Source organism: Gouania willdenowi, chromosome 19 (assembly GCF_900634775.1).
Source record: "Gouania willdenowi chromosome 19, fGouWil2.1, whole genome shotgun sequence".
Lineage (NCBI taxonomy): Eukaryota > Metazoa > Chordata > Actinopteri > Blenniiformes > Gobiesocidae > Gouania > Gouania willdenowi.
This window is the reverse complement of record NC_041062.1, coordinates 6,180,024-6,196,198: the sequence shown is the minus strand read 5'-3', so window position 1 is coordinate 6,196,198 and position 16,175 is coordinate 6,180,024. Positions and strand designations below refer to the sequence as shown.

The 16,175-nt window shown below is 37.8% G+C and overlaps 1 protein-coding gene across 1 annotated transcript in view; it reads left to right on the top strand.

Moving 5' to 3' along the window:
• The window catches only part of psme4b (proteasome activator subunit 4b), a 53,449-nt gene that overhangs the window by 30,457 nt on the left and 6,817 nt on the right, over positions 1–16,175 (top strand). The window contains exons 17-41 of the mRNA XM_028475500.1: positions 217–286; positions 1,109–1,176; positions 1,438–1,641; positions 3,453–3,610; positions 4,240–4,335; positions 4,449–4,504; positions 4,635–4,691; positions 4,786–4,841; positions 4,933–5,031; positions 5,112–5,174; positions 5,264–5,359; positions 5,456–5,587; positions 7,373–7,582; positions 7,681–7,817; positions 8,647–8,700; positions 8,812–8,941; positions 9,095–9,176; positions 9,933–10,086; positions 11,335–11,401; positions 11,947–12,072; positions 13,107–13,259; positions 13,369–13,473; positions 14,421–14,512; positions 14,629–14,760; positions 15,540–15,742. Coding sequence (XP_028331301.1) covers positions 217–286; positions 1,109–1,176; positions 1,438–1,641; positions 3,453–3,610; positions 4,240–4,335; positions 4,449–4,504; positions 4,635–4,691; positions 4,786–4,841; positions 4,933–5,031; positions 5,112–5,174; positions 5,264–5,359; positions 5,456–5,587; positions 7,373–7,582; positions 7,681–7,817; positions 8,647–8,700; positions 8,812–8,941; positions 9,095–9,176; positions 9,933–10,086; positions 11,335–11,401; positions 11,947–12,072; positions 13,107–13,259; positions 13,369–13,473; positions 14,421–14,512; positions 14,629–14,760; positions 15,540–15,742 — 2,800 coding nt within the window. The remainder of the gene's footprint in view (positions 1–216; positions 287–1,108; positions 1,177–1,437; positions 1,642–3,452; positions 3,611–4,239; positions 4,336–4,448; positions 4,505–4,634; positions 4,692–4,785; positions 4,842–4,932; positions 5,032–5,111; positions 5,175–5,263; positions 5,360–5,455; positions 5,588–7,372; positions 7,583–7,680; positions 7,818–8,646; positions 8,701–8,811; positions 8,942–9,094; positions 9,177–9,932; positions 10,087–11,334; positions 11,402–11,946; positions 12,073–13,106; positions 13,260–13,368; positions 13,474–14,420; positions 14,513–14,628; positions 14,761–15,539; positions 15,743–16,175) is intronic.

Here is a 16,175-nt window from a genome sequence, read left to right as displayed (position 1 = left end):
GCTTTATATTTTCTTAATTTAACCATATACACCGTACATGCATTGGTTAGTGCTTCCTTAAATTCAAACATTATTTACACTCATTACAGTTTCTTTTCATCAGTTTTCTTACAGAATATTTTACTGTTTTCATCTCGATTTGCATCGTCTGATGTTGTGCCTGCTTGTTTTGGATTTGGCTTCTGAATGTGTGTGTGTGTGTGTGTCCGTTTGCAGTGTCATCCCACTGAGTCTCTCCGTCTGTTCGTCCCTCATTGCTGCAGCGTCATCCTCCATCTAACCAAGAGTCAGTATTACTTTGTTGATTCACGGAGTATGTCGGTCCACTATAGATTACTGATATTTGTAGCTAAGGCGTTCAAGGTCTCTCAAGGTCAAGCAGAAAAAAATAGAGCTTCTCATCTTTGTGGTTAAGACTAGGAGGACTTTGGAGATGGAATGTTAGGAACTGTACGACATCTTAAATGGAAAAATAAATAAATTGGGCATTAAACATTTCAAACTGAAAAGTTTGAAATGTTTTAGTATATTTTGGTATTGTTTTATTTTGAAAATATGTAGAAATGTAACAAAAAAACACCAAAACAAATCAGACTCAGACTGTTTTTTAAAAAAAAAGATTTCTATACTGTATATATTGTATGTTTCCTGTAATAGTAATCTACACTGTCATTGTTAAATAAACCAAATAAATAAAATGTTGAGGACAGAAAGAAGGGTGTTAAAGATGCCCCAATAATAGGCCCCAACGTTTTAAAAAAAAACAATAATAAATGGAAAAAATAAATAAATAAAAACACCCCCTCCCAGCTAAAAAAGACACTAAAGTAACAATAGTATAATTTAATAATGAACAAAAATCATACATATATGAATATAATATAAGTATATATAGCCAATGGTGGTATTATACTTTAACTTTTAAGTAATGAGAGTTGCACATATATGGCATCAAATAAGCTTTCTTTAGTTCTTCAGCTTGTAATGGTTAAACTCCTACAGGAGCCCATTGAAAGTTTTCCGACTGATATTATTTGTTAAAATGTGTCATCAGGTGAACATTTAACTGATTCAATAATTGATTGAGTGCCTGGTTTCCTCTGTGTAGACGAGGAGCTGCAGAGTGAGGAGGGGCCTGATAAAGAGCTGCTGTGGAATCTGCAGCTTCTCTCTGAGGTCAGAGAAACTATGTGATCTAATGTGATGTAGTGCATTTCCTATAAAAACGTGTTATGCTGTGTCTTATGTGTGTGTAGTCATAAATATCAAAGAGCTTGGTCATTAACCAGAACATATTGACATCCATTTGTGGCTTGTTTTATTACTTCTGGAAGCTAAACATGCGAGTGTGAGCCAGATAATGAGATTTAGTGGAGAACATCAGTTTAATACACACCTAAATCTCCTCTGTGTGTGTGTGTGTGTGTGCTGGTTTAGGTAACACGCGTGGATGGCGAGCAGCTGTTGAAATATCAGAAGGACCTGGAGCGGATATTGTGTGTGTGTGTGTGTCTGCGCTGTAAACAGGCCTACACACACGCCTGTAGTCTGCTGAAACACACACTGCGTTCTCTGTCCCTCATCTACCCCACAGAGTACCGCAGCACCTCAGCAGGCTTCGACAGTGACCTCCCTATAAGGGTAAACACACACACACACACACACACACACACACACACACGGAATGATCTCCTAATCACAGCATCTGTTCTCTGATGAAGTGTTCCAGACAGCCTGGATGTGGATATATGTCGTCCTTAGAGCTGATCTTTTCTTTAATGAAAACAGAATTCCTTGTAGGGGGCACGCTGTAAATATTTCAGAAAAAAAAATGCAAATAAGAATATGAAGTGTGGACTTGGCCTACAAATGCCTCAGTTCTGCATCCAATCAAGAACCAGTACCTGTGGGATAAACTAGTCTGATCCACCAGTTCTCACTTACAGAACTTAAAGGATCTGCTGCTAAAACACACCCTCAGAGGTCTGATGGGAACTATACATTTAACTAAACCAGAAATCTCCTGCTTAGAAGCTTGTGAATTCAGATCACATTTGTATGTAGTGCGTTCACATTAGATAGTAGAAAAAGAATGAGTGTGCGAGAAATACCCAGATATATTCTATATGGGGTCATAGTCATAGGCTGAGGATGATGAGCATTCCCACTGAAGTATACTTCCAAGTTTCCCAAGATGCATTTCAAACCTACAGCAAAAACCTGAAGCACACTGAGGCTAAATATCTCTGTTAATTCTCCATTTTTAATGAGAAAATGACCAAGTAGAATATCAACATGTGCTCATTTCATCCATAAAACTCACGGATACGCATTTCATGTCGACATTTCAGAGATTTCCGTAGACCCTCCATTGTGCTGCTGACAAAACTACCGATTACATTCAAAACATGAGCCTTATTTACAAAAGCGTTAAAAAAACTAATGGAAGACAAGAAGAGAGGCTTTTATTTTGAAAAAGGGGATGTTTGATTTTAAACTTGAAGCCGGTGTCACGGTCTGACTTTACCTCCGTACTGTGATTCTCTTCCAATCTCAGTACGTGACTGCTACATATGTAGCATGTACCCGTGCTGGAATAGCCATGCACAGAGATTACTGTACTGATTTTAAAAAATGATTAAAACATCACATCAGTCAATCATCCATAAAAAAATCGACCAATGATAAAAAAAAATATGAATTTCATGATCAGATTTATACGAATACAACAACTTATTATTAGGTTAACTGTTATTTATTGCAATGTATATTATAATTAACCTGTCTATCCTTTCTTTGTGTCGTTGGAACCTCTCCTGCCTCGTATATTGAGCATTTGTACATTTTCCCCTTAGAAAAGGAGCCATTCAGCACTCGTCAAATAACATTAGCTTTGAAATTGAATTTTCAATCTCAGCACGGCGGAAGTAGCAAAACTCACTGCGGAACTAGCAAAAATTAATTTTCCGGTAGTGGGCATGCTCATAATCGATCTCAGTACGAGGTAAACTCAGACCGTGACACCGGTCCCAGCACGATTTTACGTTCCACACGCTATGCATCATGGGGTGGTTGAGTATGACTAGTGTGCCCATTGTGCATACTTAAAAAATGTTGCCATATAGTATATATCTGGGTATGTCTTGTGTATTCAATCATCCACTTTTCAAAATAAAAGCATCTCTTCTTGTCTTTCATTAGTTTTTTTAACGCTTTTGTAAATAGGGCTCCTGTTTTGATTTAAATCCTTGCTTTAAAATTTGGTACAGTACAATAATTAACAGCAGCACACTTTGGTAAGTCAGTAATTGAGGTGAAATCATCAAAGTAAAGCAGTTAAATGACCATAATAACTGGTAATCACAAGAGTTGATGGTTTGATTCCAGATATTTACAGAATGTTTTTGTTTATCACTAAAAGGATTGAGTAAAAGTTGTTTTGCTCTCTCCAGGACTGGGGTAGAGCCGGAGACGTGGCAGCTTTGGGTGTTTGTTGGCATGTGCCGAGCCGGCAGGAGGAGGCCTTTGTTTTCCAGGTGTTGTCCCGCCTCCTGCGCCCTGAGCTGCAGCGAATCAAGGACCACGTTACTGGAGAGTTGCCAATGAGCAGGTGAGGAGGTTTTATTCCCACTGTTTTCCAACCTAATTTAGAATAATAAATGTAGAGCTTTTGTCGGCTTATTGGTGAGCATAAGCTGAACTGTATACTGCACCAACAGCTGTTTGAAAATGTACGGAAGAGGATTAGGGCCACTGAAAAAATGAAAAAACCCAAAAAGAAAATCAGAAATGTAGAACAGCTTTTTTTTTTTTTTTTTTTTAAATCATACAGTTATCTTTCTTGTCTGTTTTTGGTTTTGTTTTTTGGTCTTAACTTTTTTTAACAGAAATTTTTTTTTAAATAAATAAATAAATAAATAAAAAGTTTAAGAGTTTTTGGTTAATTGTAGAAGACTTTTTAAAAATCACATGGTTATCTATTTTGTCTTGATTATTATTATTATTATTATTATTATTATTATTATTATTATTATGTCTTAATCTCTTTCTTGTTTTTTGGTCTTAACTTTTTTTTTTTAACCAAGAAAAATCAAGACATAAAAAAAAGATTCAGAATAAATAAAAAAAGATTTAAAAAAAATCAAGACAAAAAAGTCTTTGAAATAATACCAGAAACCATTTTATCACCACACATACTGTATATTATGTAAAAACAACATGTTCGTGTCTAAATCACAGAGAGGAGTTGTTGCAGAGTCTGGCCATTGTGCAACACTGTCTACTCGGAGCTGGAAGCCTACTGCCCCCTTTAAATGGATTACACGTACCCGACTTGTAAGACCTGCAGCTGCACACACACACACACACACACACACACACACGAGCGCGCACACACATACACACACATGTACGTTAATGCAGGCTTGTCACGTAATGCTTCCTTCCAGGGTGCACTCCATGGTGAATCTAGGGGAGATCAAGCTGCACATAGGTGTTAGCTATGGTAAGAAAATAGAAAAACTGTGATAACACACACACACGAGTGGAATTTCTCCCAGTTTCAGTGGTTGATCTTTGTATTCCGTGTCCATACACACTCCTGCGTGTGCGTGTGTGTGTGTTATCCCTTCCAGATGATTCACGAGAGAACTACAGAGAGTCCATCTGCCAAACAATGAGACTGCTGCTACGTGAGTGAAAATTTAAACTTCCAAACTTCTCCCTTTCACTTTAATACGTGAATGCAGTGAACGTTGTTATTTACACCCCGTTTCTTCAAAGCAGATCACATCTTAGAACAATCAGAGGATGATACAAAGTCACTGTTTGTCATCATTAAGGTGATCTTTCTATTATTCATGCACAGAAGGCTATATCTTTGTTTTTTTTGTCCCATCGTTTGGTCTCATGGCGCCTTTTGTCTGACTACAGATCATCAGTGACCTCCTGTTTTTTCGAGGCACTCACAAGAAAGAGTTCGACTCGCGCTGGAAGAGCTTCACTCTTGTCAAGAAGTCCATGGAAAACAGGGTGAGCTGGTAAAGTGCACCCAGCTGCCACTTCCAATGAGCCGCTCACAGACTGATCTGAATTGGTTTCCCTTTCCGTAGCTTCATGGGAAAAAGCAGCACATCCGAGCGTTGCTCATCGACCGCGTTTTGCTGCAGCACGAGGTCTGTCTCACATCAAATGAGAAAGTACATCACATCAGCTCATAGATAGTGACGACTAAGTTAGATGTGTGTTTTTCTTGTTGGGACAGATGAGGAAGCTTGTGGTTGAGGGCAGTGAATATAAAGTCATTCACCAGGAGCTTCTCTGTGACCTGCTGTTACTTTCAACAAGCACTTACAGCCAGGTAACACATTTTACACATTTAATCACGCAGGCACATCAAAGATACTTTTTTTAAAAAAAATATTTAACTTATTATTATTTACGTTTGCACTCGCAGGTTCGTAGCCGAGCACAGACGGTGCTGATGAGTGCGATGGGAACCTATTGCTTCTCCTACAGAGACCTGATCCCTCGTATCGTCCACCTGCTTTCACCACAACACACGGCCTGCACACAGCAGCAGTTTAAGGTAACATGAGCATCGCACGCTAAGGAAGTCAGATATCGGATTCTATCATATATAAATGAAGGGCTAGGCCTGAAACGTCACACGTGGTGATAATCTTTATCAAAACAAGACTTTGGAGCAGCTTCTTACGGAACCCCAGACACAACATGAATAAAAAAAAAAACAACTTAATTTTACTAATTTGTTGCCACAAAATGCTACTTAGTGGCAACAAAGTACTAATTAATAATATTATTATTCTTTCAGTGGTTAGCATAGTCAAAGAGGACCAGGGTGCTGAGCTGCCCTCATTGATACTATGTTGCTTTTATTTATGCTGTACAACAGCAACTATCATCTCATAAAAATTAGGAACGCTTCAAGCTTCAAGCAAGTCATTTTAACACTATTGTGCCCGAGTTTGGTTTTCTACGTATAAATAAAATACAGTAAGAAACCAATAATATCCAAGCAATAAGTGACAGATATCAGTCCCAACAGGATGTTTCCTTTAAATTTCTTAGATTTTGTGACCAATTCCTATTGGAATATCTGTTTGGCATTAAAAATGACTGAAATCATGCAATATAAGCACTGTGAAAACTGTGAGCCCCTGCAAATATTGCTGAGTTTCATTTACACAATGATTCATGTTTTCTGTTGTTTGTACATTCTCCTGTGGGCCAAATTGGATGCTCCAAAGGGCCGGATTTGGCCCCCGGGCCTTGAGTTTGACACGTGGAATAAATTGTGTCCATGCTTTGGACAGATCAAGGCGATCAGCAGACTCGTCCGAGGAAGACTGGCAGTTGACAGTCGAAACATGTCAGGAGATCAAAGTGAATTTCCTGAAAAAAAAGTTGTCTGAATAAATAAAACCTTAACATATTATTAAAAAAGATTACAAAATGATGAACTTGCTGGAAGACAACCCTTATTGCACATGCTCAGTTCTTAGACCAGGTAGAGTCAGGATTTTATCATTCTCTTCATTCAGCATCTGTGTACTTTTTCTTTATTGCAACTATTTTATGACATGCAATCTGTTTTGAAAATGATTTACTTATTTGATTCATAATCTAAATTAACTACCAGGTTACGACGTACATATTTAGCATCCATGCTGTACAATGTGTCTGCAGACTTGACTTCAGAGAGCAACCAACACTACCAAAGAACAGGAAACGTATTTTTTTTCAGGAAATTTACTTTGATCTCCTGACATGTTTCGACTGTCAACTGCCAGTCTTCCTCAGAGGCGTCTGCTGATTGCTTTGATGTGTCCTCGACTTCCGAGAAATAATTCCAGCGAGTGATTTTTGTAAAATATGATTAAGGTTTCATTTATTCAGACAAAATGAACTTGCTGGAGCTAACAGGAAACATTATTGGTTAAGAAGGAAATTGTGATGAATATGAACTGTATAAGAAACCTGATTCCAGAAATGATTTTTAAAAGTCATACATTGATTTTAAATATTATAAAGTCAGAAGTCACAAATCTAAGATTGTACAGTGTCTGTCGCCCCAAATAAATATATTTTCTGTGAAATAGTAGTTGAAATATAAAAGCAACGGTGGAAACACAAGCCTTTCCATGACATTTACTGGCTCAGGGTGCATCAATGAACTCCTTTAAATTCCAGCAAAATGTCACGTTTCTCTGATGTGCTCACATGAGCTTTTGAAATGTGTTTTTTTTTTTTTTTTTTTTACATTCATGCTTCAGAAATCCCCCCATCGACTGTAACCAGGCTTATTACGGTGCACATTAAAGATGCTTTGATGTGTGTTTGTGCTGCCCAGGGCGCTCTGTACTGCCTACTGGGAGCACACAGCAGCGTTAGCCTGGCCAACGCCAGGGACTGGGACAGCGTTGGGGCGGTGTGGCCCGCTTTGGTCCGCTGTGGTCTGTCGTCATCCATGACCCTCGAAAAACCGTCGATAGGTCGACTGCTCGATGAAGTCATCGATAGGATTCATCGCCAGTGGGACACCATTGGGATCTATTTCACTGTGAGCGAAGGCCAAGGGTCATGTGACTCATGATGCAACGTATCACATTAACGGTTCAGGTGCCGCTTATTATTCACTGTGTGTATTTTAACCTGCAGGTGTCAGAAAACTGTGTGGAGATAGCCAATCAAATTGCACAATCCGGCAAGACCAAACTGAGCTCAGAGGTTGCAACAATAGAGGAGATAAAGGAGGGGATTCAGCGTCAGCGAATCAGAAATGTTGTTGCTGCGCGGTATGTTTTCATTGGTTAAAAATGTTGGTAACGCTTTAAAGTTTTATACATAAGGCTGACATTACGCTGTCATTAGCATGAATAAGGAAGTCATGAAGACTGTCATTAAGTGTCGTTCGCTAAATTATGACACCTTTGGAGCTATGTTGGCATTTTTTGGGGTAGGTGGCGGGATCTAGTGGGGTTAGGATTAAGGTTAGGACAGGACAGACACGGGCAACATGCCCACTTGTGGCCCTCAGTCTAATTTTTTGCAGCCCCTAAAGAAAATACCCAAAAATTATAATTCAAGAAGTTGGAAGGAAAATGAAGCCCCACATAATACACAAAGTACACAAAAACACAAAAAATTCAGAAAACACACAAAATGACACAAACACATTTAAACAAACACAATGTCTACAAAAACACAAAAAACAACAACATATAACTGACAGAAAAGTCTTAGTCTTAGTCACGTGACCTAAACTGGTCAATGAGGGGCGCTGCGTACGGATAGAATGTCGGTATATTGTTACGGCAACCGTACGGATAGCCACTGCCTTTATTTTAATTATTGACATGAATATTAATCATGTGGCCCTCGGATCAGATACAATCACATGTTTGTGTCCCCCTCTGTGATAAAATAGCCCATCCCTGGGTTTGGGTAATGAACATCATATAATAACAGCCTTCATGACACCTTATTCATGCTAATGACAGGTGTCATGTCCTAATAATGACAGCGTAATATCAGCCTTTATGTATAAAACTTCAAGTAAAGTGTTAAAAAATGTCTTAAGTATTATTTTTGCATATAACTAATCACAGTTTGTCGTTTCTGCAGAAAATATGAGAAACTTGTCAATGACCTCCTGGACTGCCTTGAAGACGGAGACCTGTAGGTCTATTCAATATTGTCACATTCTTCTTCTTCTCCTTAACAGTGTCGTTATTTAATCAGTTTCACTGCCAGAATCATCATCGTGTTGCGCTACTTCCTGTGTTCCAGGCCATGGAAGTTTGAACATATGGCCACAGACCTGTTGTCTCTCCTGCTCAGAGAAGACCACCCACTGCCCCCCGACGCCGTCCTCTACTTCACACAGAGCCTCACCCACGACTCCATCAGCATACGCAAGGTCTGTAGCGTTCTGTGTGTCAGATTATATCTATCATTTAGTCTCAATCTCACACATGGTGAACTCATTGTTCCCAAACTCCGTTCCCTTAAACGTCCCCGCGATAATTACGCTGTTTCGTATTTTGTTCGATGCTTTCCTGTAAATGTTTAGGTTGCAATCTCAGCTGTGGCTGGTGTCCTGAAGCAGCTGAAAAAACCAAGCACAAAAGTCGCCATCAAGCCTTCAGATATCAGTGAGTTTATGCACGCATTCAAAACAGTGTTTTCATTTATCGTTCAGATAAAATTGTTTTCTTTTAAAAATGTGGTCTTTCAAATAACTTAACATCAAGGTTTTCGTGTTTTTTTAAATCACAAAAAATAGCTTAAAATAAATTTTGCTATGTATTTTTAACATTTTTGTATTTTGTGCTTGTTTTATGTAATATTTAAAAACATTTTGTTTTGTCAGTTTTACATATTCAATTTATTTGATTTTAAAAATTGATATTGGGGGGGAAGTTATTATTAAGACGAAGGGAAAATGTTAGTAATAAATAACAACACTCAGAAAAATAGATCAAATTTAAGAAAAATTGTGTTTTTTTTTATATATATATGTATGAAAATGTGTTTTTCTGTTTCTATTTAGTTTTTATAATGTTTTTTTAATACCTTTTTTACTTGGTAAGTTTTGCAGAAATGGTTATTTTGTTATTTTTATATACATTTTCAGAAAGTTCAGGTAATATGAGTCAAAGACAAAGGAGGATATCACCTCTTGAAAGCCACTAAACTTGGATTTGACTCAAATCACCTAAACTAAATTATGTAAAAACTGTTCAGAAACAGAGTTAATCTGCTTTTGCAACAGAACTCTTCAAATATATCTGTATTCGCTTTTACTTGAAGATTGATTAACTGATTTTCCTACTTTTTTGTCCATAATTCGAGCTCATCATCAAGACTAAATGACACACTGTGACACTGCTGTTGTGCTGTATTTGTAGGTGGGGTTGAGGATCTCGGGGAGTTGTGTGTTGGTGATAGAAAAGGGAATCGCTGGCTGCAATACGACAGCAACAATCTGCCTCTGACTGAAGAGCAGTGGAACTCTCAGCACTTTGTGGAGAAGTCGCACTGGGGCTATTACTGCTGGCCCAGGTAAACACACCAACTGTTTGAGTTGGTTTAAACTGGGAGGCTTAGAGCAGGGGTTCAGAACATGCAACCCCCAAAATAAAGATGCCAGAGACTGGGGACCCCGCACTGTACCTGAAGGTGGTTGAACACAGACATGAACATTGAAGAACAGTCATGTGGAGACAGGTCCATCTATAAGGGGGAATAAAGGGGAGCTTTTTGGAGCCCATCCATAAAATCAGCAACATTTATTTATTCATCTGAATAATAAAAGCCACTGTTATCCAGGATGTGTATCAATATGTATATACACCATAGTATATAGTTATCTCAAAGATGATGGTGAAAAGCACAGAAATTGGCCAAAAACAGAGAGAAAAGGTGGTAAAAATGCTTCAAAGTGTCAATATTGGCTTAAAAGTGGCAGAAATGGGGGGTTGGGGTAATGTGATTTAAAAAGTAGGAACAATTGGTTTAAACTGGCAAATAATGCGAAAGACAAATCGTGAATGTGGTTAAAAGGACAAAAATAAGCATGAAATATGGTGAAAAGAGGTTAAAGTGACAATAAGGGATCAACATTAAGTGGGAAAAGTGATGGAAAGTGTTTATAAGCGCCGAAAATGTCTTGAAAGTGGAAAACAATCTGCAGAAAAGGCATTGAAATTTCATGGAGAAGTGGTAGAAATGGAGTCATGTAGCAAAACGGAGCAAAAATATGGCAAGAAAAATAGGTTAAAATATGGCAAGTTTGGTGTAGTTGCAGAAAAATGGTAAAAATAAGCAAAAATATGCTAAAATTGTTTAAAAATATATATAATTAGTTTCTTGAAGGCATCTGGTGTCATGCAACCTCAAATTTGGTTGAAAACCAGTGGCTTAAAGGAAGCCGAACAGCTGATTGACTTCATTGCTCTGTTGATTTGATGATTGGTTTGGAGTTCATGTCTGGCTTCAGTGTTGGACGAATGATCAGGGAGAGGAGATAACTAGCAGGCTGTTAAAGTGACTTCCTGTCACGGCCTGGCCCAGATAAGGCTGACTGAACAACTTCCTGGCTGGCCCAGATAGAAGATTTGATGTATAGGTGCAGGCTTGGCTGGCTGGCTCTCTATGTGTGTGCCTTGCCTTGCTGACTAACTGACTTTATAATCATTCATTTATCCTCGCTGCTCATTTGAAGACAGTGTGTGTCTATCCACATTCATCCTGTGTGTGGTTATCTATAAATCACAGCAGTCATCTCTTTGTCTTCCACTCCTTTTTCAGGGAAATGATGATCTATGCAACTTCTGAAAAGCCAGAAGATGACCTGCCATACGACGAGATGAGCGAGGTAGACAGAACACACACACAAGCTCTAGGTCACGTGTCAAATTCATGGTCCGAGGGCCAAATAGGGCCCTTTGGAGCATCCAATTCAGCCCGCAGGAGAAGGTAGAAAACATGAATAATAGTATAATGAAACTGAACTATATTTGCAGGGGTTCACAGTTTTCCCAGTGCTTATATCGCAATGATGGGAGTGATTTTTTAATATTAAACAGAAAAGAACCTCAAAATTCTTACAAAATTACATAATATTTCCCTTAATTACATAGAAATTGGTTACAAAATCTAGAAAATTCAAATTGAAGATGCTGTTGGGACTGATATCTATAACTCTTTGCTTGGATATTGTCGTTTTCTTACATATTTTGTATTTAATGTATAATTAGAAGTGCAAACTAGGGCCAAATAATGTTAAAATGACTAATTTCCAGCATAAAATCTGTGGCCCTGTTGAAATCAAATTGCTCCTTATTTGTTTGACACCCCTGCTCTAGCTGATGCTTCATCGTTACTAAACGTACATCCACTGTGTGTTATTGTGTCGATTAGAGTGAAAAGATCATCTTTGAGTATTTCTCGGATGCCGAGTTCATCGACCAGCTGATCCAGTATCTGTCTCTGGAGGAGCGGAAAGGAAAAGACAGTTTCAACCCTCGACGCTTCTGTCTCTTCAAGGTGAAGTTTGAACCTTCAACTCATAAACGATCTGACAAAGTGTTTATGAGCAAGTGGTACCACTTGCTGCGTCTGACTCTGGCTGTGTTTGAAATGGCACACTTTATACTACGCACTACAAACTCAATGAGTATATACTGTCTACTGTGTATGATTAGGATGATGGGCATTCCCACCAAAGTATACTTCCAAGTTTCCCAAGATAAAGCAAAAAATCTCCATTGATTCTCCAACTTTGAAAGAAGTTCTGAAAACATTTTAGGCGAGAAAGTGACCAAGTAGAATATCAACATGTGCTCATTTGAGCCATAAAACTTACGAAAACACGTCATTGCGATACTTCGGAGACCCTCCATTTTGCTACTGACAAAACTTCTGGTTACTTTTAAAACAAGAGCCCTATTTACAAAAGCATTGAAAAGACTAATGGAAGACAATAAGAGTTTATTGTGTATTTCTAGAACTCCAAACAGATGGAAGCAATATGGGGAAAATTGTATAATTAATAAATGGGGGTGGGATTAAATAAGTCTTCCAACTCCTTTTTGAGCAAACATAATTTGGCAATTATAAGTGTATAAGCGTATATATTATTTTGAACATCTCTATTTGTTTTACTCTGTTGGAGTTTCCTTGTACACAAAGAAACTAACAAATGAAATGAAATGAATTCGATGCTTTTGTTTTGAAAAATAGATGTTTGGTTTTTAGCTTGAAGCCGGCCCCAGGACAACTTTACACCATGTATCATGGTTTGGTTTTTGAGTATGACTAGTGTACCCACCGTGCATACTCCAAAAATGTCCCCATATAGTATACATCCAGGTATTTCTCGCATAATCAATGTTTCCATACTGTCCAATGTAAACGCACTACATACTCATTTTGATGTCAGACTTAATATGAGTAGTACGTTAGCATGACATTTACAACTCAGCCTCCATCGATCTCAGCAGTGGAACAACAAATAACTAATCTGGTGAAAAAATGTCTGCATTCCCGCCGTGACAGAAACCTCCACCTTTGATTGACAGGGCCTGTTTCGTAACTATGGCGACATGTTCCTTCCATTGCTATGGCCTCACCTGGAGCAGCTCGCCAGTGACCCCCACGAGAGCTCCCAGCGCTGTGTGTGTGAGATCACCACAGGACTGATCAGAGGAAGCAAACTATGGAGTTTCAGCAAGGTGAGTGTAGACTCAGGCTATTAAAAAAAAAAAAAAAACACACCAATAATAATGTAAGAAACTTCCACTGACGTCTGTGTGTGTGTGTGTGTGTGTGGGCGGGGCTCAGGTGAACAGGCTCTGGCAGCTTTTGTGCCCTTTGATCAGAACGGCATTAACCAACATCACAGTGGAAACCTACACAGACTGGGGCACCTGCATGGCCACAGCATGTGTAAGTGTCAGACATGAATACAAACACACTTAGAGAGCACAGCCGGGGACAGGAACGAGAAAAGCTGTGTGTAAACAAACATGTAGATTATTTCAGATCATCTTAGTAAAACGTCATGTATGGACTAGCAATGTTTTTAAAGCAGCAGGTTTTACTCTTTAGGATTTCTTCATTTATATTTAACGTTTAGATTTATATTTAACATTTAGATTTAGATTCAACATTTATATGCAAATGTGACATTTATATTTAACGTTTAGATATAGATTCAACATTTATATGTAATTGTAACATTTATATTTAACGTTTAGATTTAGATTTAATATTTATATGTAAATGGAACATTTGGATTTAACATTGACATATTTTCATGAGAAAAAAAATCTCAAATTTCACAAATATTTCTGTAAATCTGGTCAAAAGTTAAAATTCACATACGTTTTTTTAAATGTGGTTTGTTGCTAAATGTAGCAAAAAGTTATTTTAGCATGCGCAACTTTACAATCGGCGCCCCATACTTATTCAAGGTTCTTTCTTTTTTATTTATTTCTCTTCAAATATTAATTATTCATTATTTTATTAACAATGTTTTATACATTTATTATTCCTTCTACTTGAATAATGTAAACATATTAATAAAAATACATGTGTAATCAAAAAGTTTGTCAAATGATGTTTTTATAAATAAATGTTTTAATCGTTTAACTTTAAAAAATATATATATATATAAACTATGATATAAACAATATTTATTATTACAAATTTATTGAAATCTTTCAAGTAAACAATAATGTTTTAATCTATTTTTCTAAAGAATTAGTGAACATTTTATTAGTTACAGCTAATATTTTTCTGGTTGAACAATTAGTGACATGAGTTCTGGTACCAGAGTTGTCCTGAAGATGTTCTTTCTTCTTTTCTTTTCTTTTTTTTGTGGAATGCAATAGGAGGGTCGAGACCCCAGAAAACTGCACTGGCTGTTGGAGCTGCTAATGGAAAGTCCTCTGAGTGGAGAGGGAGGCTCATTCAGAGACGCCAGGTCTGTGTTCATTATAATATCTATAGTAGCTCAGTAACCTGGAGGCCTGTCCTAAACAGAGCAGTGCTGAGTAAATGTGCTGCAGTAACACAACAACATCCCTTTGTCTGTGTCAGTTTGCTCTACGTGCTCCAGGGAGGTCTGGCCCAGCAGCAGTGGAGGGTTCCTGAGCTGCTGCACAGGCTGCTGGCGTACCTGGAGCCCAAACTCACTCAGGTCTATAAAAACGTCAGGGAACGCATCGGCAGGTACAGAAATATTCACATAAGTTAATATATTTAGTCCAGACATGGGCAACTGGTGGCCAGGAAACCACATGACGGCTTTCGGTCTAATTTTCTACGATCTCCAAAGTAAACGCAAGGAAAATATTAAAAAACAGCAGAAATGACTCAAATTTCAACAACAAGAAAAGCCTACAAAATTACACAAAACAACAATATGAAAAAAGACAATAAAAATGCACACAATGACTGAAGAAGCTGACTACAAAAATACACAAAATGATAACAAAAAACGGATATTGACAACAAAAATGCACAAAGTACTCCAAAAACATACAAGATGACTAAAAAAGTACTGAAAATTGTAGAAAGCGACAACAAAAATAGACAAAATGAATTCAAAAGCACAAAATGACAAAAAAAAAATACACAAATTGAAAACAAAAATACACAAAGTACTTAAAAAACACACAAGACAACTACAAAAGTACTGAAGAATATAGAAAGCAACAACAAAATGACTCCAAAAGCACAAACTGACAACAAAAATACACAAAGTACTCAAAAAACACAAATCAAAAAACAAAAATACAGAAAAACATTGAATTGTTCCTGTATTAATGCTCAGATTGGTCATTATTCTACATGCTGGCATGAATGTTGATAATGTGGCCCCTGCTGTGTTAAAAATTGCCCATCTCTGCTTTAGTTTGTGTGTAGTGGTTGGTATGGAAGCTTTTTATCCACCTTCTGTTTGTGTGACTCGTTCTGTTGTTTCTCCTCCTCGTCTCGTCCCTCTCCAGTGTGCTGACCTATATCTTCATGATAGACGTGGCTCTGCCACACACCCAGCCCACCTCCTCCCCCCACGTGGCAGAGTTCGTCACTCGGGTCCTGGAACGACTGAAGCCGCTTACATCAGAGCTGGAGATCCACAACCACGTCCATGAGGACAACACCCAGGAGATGGACGAGCGCACTCAGGCTGTCAACATGCTCAAGACGGGTCAGAATGTAGATGAACAGGACTTTACTGTGGAACGCTATAAATAGACTGACAGCTTGTTCCACCACACATTTTACAATTATGATGTATTATTGAATTCATATTTTAGTTTCAAGCATTTTTAAAGCAGATATTTTCATCAGTTTTGTAACTTTTTCTGTTAAAAAAAGCAACTTGTTAGAGATGACATTTTTGTGAATTTTTTGTTTGCTTTTTTTGAATTGAGTCATTTTTTTTTTCCAGAAAATTAAAAAAAAATACGTATATTAGGAATTAGTTTTAGGTAAAGATGAAGTGCTTTCATCTTTTTTTTCCTTTTGTCTGTATTATAACTGATGCTTTAATTTGTACAGAGACAGATTAGATCACATGTCAAACTCAAGGCCCGGGGGCCAAATCTAGCCCTTTTAGACATCCAATTCGGCCCGCAGGA